Source organism: Perissodus microlepis, chromosome 11, assembly GCF_051167445.1.
Source record: "Perissodus microlepis isolate ML-2025 ecotype Zambia chromosome 11, ASM5116744v1, whole genome shotgun sequence".
Classification (NCBI taxonomy): Eukaryota; Metazoa; Chordata; class Actinopteri; order Cichliformes; family Cichlidae; genus Perissodus; species Perissodus microlepis.
In genome coordinates, this window is record NC_140471.1 from 18,309,311 (window position 1) to 18,317,381 (window position 8,071).

The 8,071-nt window shown below is 45.6% G+C and overlaps 1 protein-coding gene across 3 annotated transcripts in view; it reads right to left on the reverse strand.

Moving 5' to 3' along the window:
* Nucleotides 1-7,814, reverse strand: part of kirrel2 (kirre like nephrin family adhesion molecule 2) — a 32,040-nt gene extending 24,226 nt beyond the window's left edge. The window contains exon 1 of one of the 3 annotated variants that reach the window (XM_084942919.1): nucleotides 7,153-7,814. In XM_084942919.1, coding sequence (XP_084799045.1) covers nucleotides 7,153-7,192 — 40 coding nt within the window. In that variant the 5' untranslated portion in view covers nucleotides 7,193-7,814. The remainder of the gene's footprint in view (nucleotides 1-7,152) is intronic. The other 2 variants (XM_084942918.1, XM_084942920.1) reach the window with 2 other exon arrangements.
* Nucleotides 7,815-8,071: the final 257 nt, after the last annotated feature.

Sequence of the window (8,071 nt, forward strand, 5' to 3'; positions counted from 1 at the left end):
CGCTGAGCAGGTGTATTAAATGAGGTGACTATTCCGGCGGCACTGGGCCGCACCTCAAAGTGCAGTCTGTGAAGAGGGCTTTTCTCTCCCTCCCTCCCTCTTATCTTTCATCCCTTCTATATGCCGATCTCCTTTACTCTCCCTTTTCCTTTCCCTTTATCCCTCTCCATCCCCTTTACTGCGTTTAACATGTTCTCTCGTACTCTTGAATTTGAAATGGAGAGGGCCAGGCCTCTCATCTATTCGGATCTATCTACACCTCCCTGTCTATCTCCGTCTGCGAATATCTCGGCCTATTGTCTGTTTAGCTATATGTCTAATTATGCTGTCTCACTTATGCAATTAGTGCAAAAATAAATGGCTGCCATAGCTTTGTGTCTCCCCTTCACCCCTCCCATTGCAGGCTCTGAGAAAACAAATTATAGAGAACAATAGGTACAAATGGCTTCTGCACCAAACCACATGATGGATGCAGCCTGGGTTCCCTGCATCTCATCCCTTCCTTTTTTCCTCTTCCTCAATCACTCCCTTTACTCTCCCTCCCTTCTCCATTATCTTCGGCTCTATATGTCTCTGTTTGGATACAGGGGAGGACTTGAGCACTCTTTTGCCCAACTACCCGATCACTGTATGGCTGTATCATCCGTCTTCCCTTCTTGGCAATGACACTATATTCACACTGACATCATATTAAGCAGGCTCCCTTTTTTCCCCTGTACCTTCCTTTCTTTCTCTCCCTCTTGCCTCGTCTCTTTCCCTTCCCCTGCTGTTGTCTCCGCAAGAACTCTCTTCTCCTCTATCCCCAAGAGCATTCTGTACACCATGACTGCAAAGCAAACGCTTGGGACTCTAAAGCAAACAGCAAGCATCCTGTGCCATAGCCCCATCTGTGGATAGTCTGAGCAGGGAACAATCAGTCCCTCTCCTCCTCCTCCTCTGCTTCGTTCTCTTTCCAGCCCCCTGGGATCTGCAAAGCACTAGGATGCCTCAGTCAGACGGGTGCAATGTGCTGGAACAATGGTTGGGCTGCTTCCTCCAGGAGGGGTGTTAGGTTTACCTCAGCCAGCTTGGGAAGCACTTAGCCATGTGTTCTTGCCCTCCTCGCTGATGCTGCTTCGCAGGAATGTGGCAGAAAAGCTTCTTTCCAGCATACGCCTCCCTTACTTCTCTCTCGCACACCTGCTTCCCCCCACCCAGCCCACCTCCAGCTCTCTCTCTCACACACACACACACACCCAAACACAGGTATGCACACAATCACTTTCTTTGCATTCAAGTGTACACTTGAGATCTAATGTTTAGCCTGAGGTGCTATTAATCCCCCTCGGACTTGCAGTCAGTTACAACTTTTCTTTTTTTGTTTTTTCACCTCTGCCATGCTCAAAGAAAAACAGCAGGTTTGGTTTCCACTGAAACAAGCATATCCATTACCTGAAATTCTAGGCTCCTGGCAGTAAATCCCTTTGACCCCCTCTGCCTCCCTCCTCTCCCTTTCTCTTCCTCCCCCTATTCTCATGCTGAGCCCATTGTTGTTTTTGCATCAGCTTTCTTACGCCAAAAGCAGACTTCAGGAGAGAGAAAGGGAGAGACACACCCCTCAACCAGTTAACTGCCACCCACCTCTACCAAACACCCTCCCTCCCTCCCACCCACCCACCCACACACACACTTCGCTGCTACTCACGTCTCAACACAGCTCGATAACATTAACATGTTTTGCCATTGAGGGAGCTGCAGTTAAAGGCTTGATCAATACGCTTTGACTGACATCCCTCAGTTGATAGCAAATTGGTTGCCTTCTCTCGCAGACCTCCCAGCGAGAGTTTCTCAGCCCTGTCTGAAATTCTCTGCAGAAGAAATGTAAATAAAAGACATGGCTACACTTTCTCCAATCCTTCACACAGTCTCTTCCAACAATAGGAAGAACAACAGCAGCAGCAGCACAGGACAATCTTTCATTGTGCAGAGGAAGACAAGGGCAAGCCACAACCAACCCACTATTTTGGTTAATGGTTGAGTCACCAACACAATATTAGCCACGGCGTTCCAGGCAGTTTCAACTGACAGGGTGGAGAGATGAAAAGGAGAATAAGGAGTGAGCGTGGACTTCTTCAAGGAACAAGTAGTAGGAATATTTATTCCCACAAGGGTACACACTCTTTCCATATCTAATAAAATGAGCAGCAGGCAGACAGTTTCTTGTTTCCTTGAATGTGTTTTTCACCCTTAGCTGGTTAAGGAGGTGACATGTCCTGAGAGCTGGAGCATCATTAATTAGACAGTTGGACTTTGACTAATCGCTCCAGAAAGAGCACACAGCCCTGAAGATGCCAAACACTCATCTCGGCTCATCATCCACAGCCCCAGCGTGCGCCCTTGACCTCTGTGGGTGCGCGAGTGTGTTCAGGGTGTTGCTTCCGTGAGCTCCTTGTGATTCATTTCTGGATGATGTGCACACGCCATATAAGCCCTAGTGCACTCTGCTGAATATTTCACATCTCCTTCTAATCAAGTGCCCCTGCCAATCATAGTTTATGCAAAGAGAGTAAAAATAGAAGTAAAATAAATCTGCATCTAGTGCTAAATAAATGTTGTCTGATGGGATTCCCAACTGAACTTTTTTCTTTTTCCTGAAACTCTTCCCAGCTGCCAGAATTCTACTCCAATAAAGCTATCTTTAATACAAGGTTAAGGAAAGCGGCTGGTGAAGATAACACAGGAACAGATATTGCTGCAACGCAGAAGATAAATTTCAATTTGCTGTTGGTTTCTGCGTCTCGGCAGGAGATATGAAATTCTTGTCTTGCAGGGCAAGAATTGATTGGAAAATAAAAATGAATGGGTGGTCTAGTGCATCTGTTGTATGCTGGTTTCTGGGCTTAAGGTCTTTTGAAATGGCGATATATCTCTGCAAAAGGAAGTGACACTTGCATTTTAGGGAGGAGATAAATGCAATACAAGTCTTTCTTAAAATAGCTGCTACTGTATAAATTCAACTCTTTCCCTTGGGGGCCTGTTCTAATGACATGCACAGAATTAATCCCACTTTCTTCCTCTCTCTATTCTTTCCATTACTGTGTTTGTACAGAAGAATGAAAGAGTCAACAAATTTGTGCCGTCCCCCGCCCGTGTGTATGCTCACAACACAGCCCCGAAGAGTCACAACTGGGGAAGAAGACTCTAGGAAAATGGCAGGAAGCTCCCATTGTCCTGTTCCCTGTCATATCCTTTCCGGCTCCTCAAACCACCTCAGAGGAAGACACGCTGAGGATGTGCAGAGACAGACACAAGGAGAGAGTGAAGACAAAAGGAGGATGGGTGGGACGAGGTAAAAATAATAACAAAGAAGCCAAATGTCATCAACAGTTTGCTACCTGGCTTCTTGGGCTTCCTGTGTTGAGCCATACCAGTGCGCACATCCACTTAAGTTGCTAACAGCTGATAACAAAGCCTCGGGACACACTGCCAAGTTCTTTATCTGTATTTACCCACATGGCAAAGCTGATTAGAGATGAGCAACATTATGAAGCCCCATTGTTTCCTTTCTCATTCCAGTTTCTCCTTCCGTAAAAATGCTGCAAGTGCGTGTGCAGGAAGGGGGGCTCAGAGGATATGAAGAAGAGCAGAAAGACAATGCCTCGTGTGCATGACGGGTCTTCAGGATGAAAGGAAATAACAGGTCTTTCTTGCAGATTTTGGACATTCATTACTGCCGGCTCGGGTGTGCCTGTGCGTGTGTGTGTTTGCATGACCACATCATTTGTAAAAAAGAAAATCTGGATGCCTTGCTCTAAAAATATTCATCCAGTCCAGTCACCTACAGTAATCTTGACAAAACTCTTAAAATGCACATGTTGGGATAAAGTTTAAAATATAAAAAAAGCATATGTGAATCTTTCGTTTTGTGTTTAGTTTCTAGAAATTTCAGATACAGCGTTAAAAACGAGCAACACGGACTGAACATTGAGTTGACCACATGTTATCTATCTTTGCCCTGACTTTGTCTCCTAAATTTTGCAAGGCACTTCTGTTCAAGAGTCAGCTGCATTCAGATTCTGCTGTGTCTGCACTTGGTGAACCTCATATCTTACACTCCTCCCTGGCTGGCTACAGTTCTTACCCCCAAACTTTCTGGCACTTAGTCTCTCTTACTTTATCTCCGATCTTTTTTATCACAGAGGAAAAGAAAAGAAAGGCGCATGAAACAAGGAGAGGAGGTAAAACGGAGGCAGAAAGAGAGCGCATTGGTTTGTTTGTGTGTGTGTTTGTGCGACAGAGACAAGACTAACAAGACAGGGAAAAGGTTAACAATGCTCAGCGGTCTTCTTCTGTGTTTACCCGCTGCTTGTCCGCTTAATCATCAAGACACTGGTGACACATCCAAGTCTTACCCCTCCTTTAAGACTCTCCTTCCATCTTCCACCCCCAACTTTGTCTTCAGTCTGACTCCCCTCCGAAAGAATTCAAAGAGCAGCAAAACAGCAGTTCATAAAATATGCGCAGCTCCCTAAAACAAAACCTCCCAGGCCATGTTGTCACTGCATCCTCAAGCATCGTTGTACTCTATATTTTAAAGACAAATCTGGTAATGGGAAAACCCAGGGTGGTAATGCGGGGAGGAGGGAGCTGGGGCTGCATTTATCACTTTCTCTGCTTGAGTTTATTTCTATGTTTGTGTCTGTATGAGGTATGAATGCGAACAGGCTTTCAACCGTCGGTGAAAGTCTCTCATCTGCCTGCGGCCCATTAAGCAGATACGCTCTCCTGTCCCCGTGTTCCACAGTCACACATTCTGCGACCGGGCAAAAAGTAAAAAATAAAAAAAATGCTGTGAGAAGAAGCAAGGTGGAAAATTTCCACACTGCCACACTATAGTGAAACATGAGTGGCGACACGACTTAAGAGGAATGGAGAGAAACTTGTAATCTCAGCTCACAGCCTTTGAACTTGGCCCGATGAGATGCAAGCGACCCAAAGCAAAAGGTTCCAAAGAAGAGCTCACTGAAGATTACTCGGAATACTGATTCAGTGTGGAATCCAATTCCTGTGGGAGCCCAGGGGACTATCCGGGAAAGTAAATTATCTGTGTTGTAGTACAGACTACATACTTACAAAATGTATGCAATATGCCATACATAAATTTCAAAGTGAGGCCATGTGTTGGAGCCAAATTTGGATACCACAAAATACATTTATGAGTGCAAAGAATTTTGAGCATCTGTGACTCTTTATAAGACTGACACAATAAATGAGGTCTAGGGTCTCTTAGGTTCTAATTAGGGCAGCTGTTACCATTTTCATTATTTGTGTGCTTGAGTGTGAAAGGGGGGAGAGTGAGTGTGTGCGTGTTGGGGTCCGGAAAATATGCCACTGTCTGGCTACTGCTCCTTCTCATCCAGCTGTTGCTAGTCTATCAGGGAGTGGAGGTTTACTCGTTTCACATTCCTCCCCGGAGCCTTGAATGATGACAAAACCACGCTGAAGGTAAAGATGTACGCACAACACATGGTCATTGGGCATGCTTGGGCTTTTGGTGAAAGTCTGTCTGAGGTGAAAATACAATAAAGCCTAAAGGATTTCAATTTCATTATGCTATCTTTTCTGCCTCCCCACGATCCTCTTCCTCCACTCACCCCGGAGAACATCTGTGTTTAGTGCGAGGTTGTTGTCTATTCTCTTGCATTCAAATTTAATTATTATTTTTCCTCATCCCAAAGTGTTAATACCGCGCTCTAGTTTATCGACGCTGAAAAATGCTGATAAGTCAACAGTTGCTCAGTGTTAATTGCCGAAAGCGTCTTTTCTGCAACAAGAGCAGCACAAAACGAGTCAAATAAATTGTAGCAGCTGTTCAGAAAGCCTGCTTGCTTTTTTTTTGTTTTTGTTTCGTAATAATTGCATTTAAGCCTAAAAACACATCTGTTTTCGGCATCGTTCTGTTAATTCTATTACAGGATAACTAATAATAAGTTACAACGTTGAAGTATGGAGGTAAAACAAAAGCTGACAAGTCGCATTTTCAAAACAAGACGTGCATCAAAACATTCTTTCTCCTCACAATTCCTTCAAAATTAAAGCATTTTGAAATCTCGATGCTGGAAGGTCTGGGGCAGAATGAGCAGACTTTGTTATAATCACTCATAAACTCTGTTCTGCCAATAAAAAAGCAACAGGGGGTGGTGGTGGTGTTTGTGTAGGAGAGAGAGGGTGGGGGGGAAACAGGTGCATTATGTCTGCCCGTCTCAAGAAAAACAAATGCTCTCCCTCTCTAGTTTGTGTCTCCCTCATTCTCTGCCCCTTTGCTTTCTCGCTGCCTCCCCCTCTTCCCCGCTCTCACTCTTACCATCTCAAATGCGTGTCCTCGGGAGACCGTGCAGTCCCCGTTGGAAGATACACCGTGTCCGTTTTTGCCCGTTTACGCACCACATGAAAGGAAAAGAAACTTTAGACGCAATCCTGTCAGCTCAGCAGAAACCCCCTCTGGCTTTTGTGTTTTTCCCATTCTTTTTCTTTTTGTTTAAGGGAATGCAGCGTGTGCAACACCGGCCAACTTCAGGGCAAAAAAAAAAAGATGCAGGGAGCTGCAATGAGCTGTCTCATACCCAGCTTTAATTGTTCTGTTATCACCTGCTTAAATGCGCATTCTTGACGAGCCTCGTTAAAAAAAACAACAACAAAAAAGCATTTTATTTAAAAGACACTCGCGTGTGGAGAAACACTGCGGTCAGGCGCAACCGGTCCCCAGATTTAAGAAATCAAATAAGTGAAACTTTCCGTCTGTGCACCCTCGTACAATGATTCGGAGCCTTTCCATTCAAAACAAGAAAGCTCACTTCGCTCAGGCTTCCAATGTTTGAATAAGATCAGGGGGGCAAAAATCACTGCAAATCTCACTTACGCAGTGCCATTTCTCATCAAGGACTGCTCGCAGACAGAGAAACCTCCTGATGTAATCACTCTTTCAGAACTAATTAAACATTTACCGGCAATTAACAGCAGTGAAATGTAGCATTGCAGCAGATCAGATGCCCACACTACTACAGCAGCGCACTGAATGGCTTGACGCAGCGCGCCAGCACGGAGCGCGGTCCATCCTTCCCCGTTAATAAGGACCCGGGTGGTTAAATGATAGCAAACAAAAGAGTATCTTACCTGTGACCATCACGCAAAATATGAGGTATAACGAAGACATTTTAGTTGCTCTTGCCGCTGATTGTATTCTATGGAAAGAGTCTCGCTCCGTCTATGCGACTGAGCTGGTTATGGTCCACCGCGGCACCGGGCTCGGGATCACCGGAGATTCGTCTACAATAGCATCCAGTTTAAAGAAATGACTCAGAATGGTCCGAGCAGTCAGTAAACTCGCAGTTAGCAATACATCTCCACAGTTGGTAACTTTCCCCTCTGCATCAGCTTCTTTCCCAGTCTCCGTTCCTTGCCACTGTGGCACAGCTCTCGCCTCACTGTGCTCTCCAACAGTCCATTAGAGAATCGGGCGTTTCAATCAGAAGGTTCATCCAGAGTCCACTTTGTAACCTGCTTCAGCATGCTGCGCGAAAAAAAGCGATCACTCCTCCTCGACAGTGCGCAGTGATAACCTCGGTGAAGTTACCTCTCGCCCCTCCGCTGGAGTCTCTCACTCTGTTCCCTCTATAACACACTCACTCCCGCTTCTCTCTCTCTCTCTCATACACACTCTTCCCCGATCGGTCTCCTCGGTTTACTCTCCCTCCTGCCAATTGGAAATGCGCACTGACAGTCATCTGGTGGTGGTACTGGGTAGCCAAATCTGGCAGAAGCTGAGCCTGAGGAGCCCCTTCTTCCTCAGATGCTTGCTGGGGGGGGGGGACCCCCGCCCCTAGGGGACTGGGATTGGCTGAGCAGGCATCACGAGGAGGGCATTTAAAAAACTTATTCACAGTTAAATGACTGCTCTAACAGCTTTGGGTGAAAAAACGCTTGAATAATATGAATCCACAGAATAGGATGCTGGAAAAACAATGTGCTCCCTGTCCTGTAGGGGAAAATGCAGATTCTTGCTGTTGCCATTAGTTTCTTTTTCCAAATCATA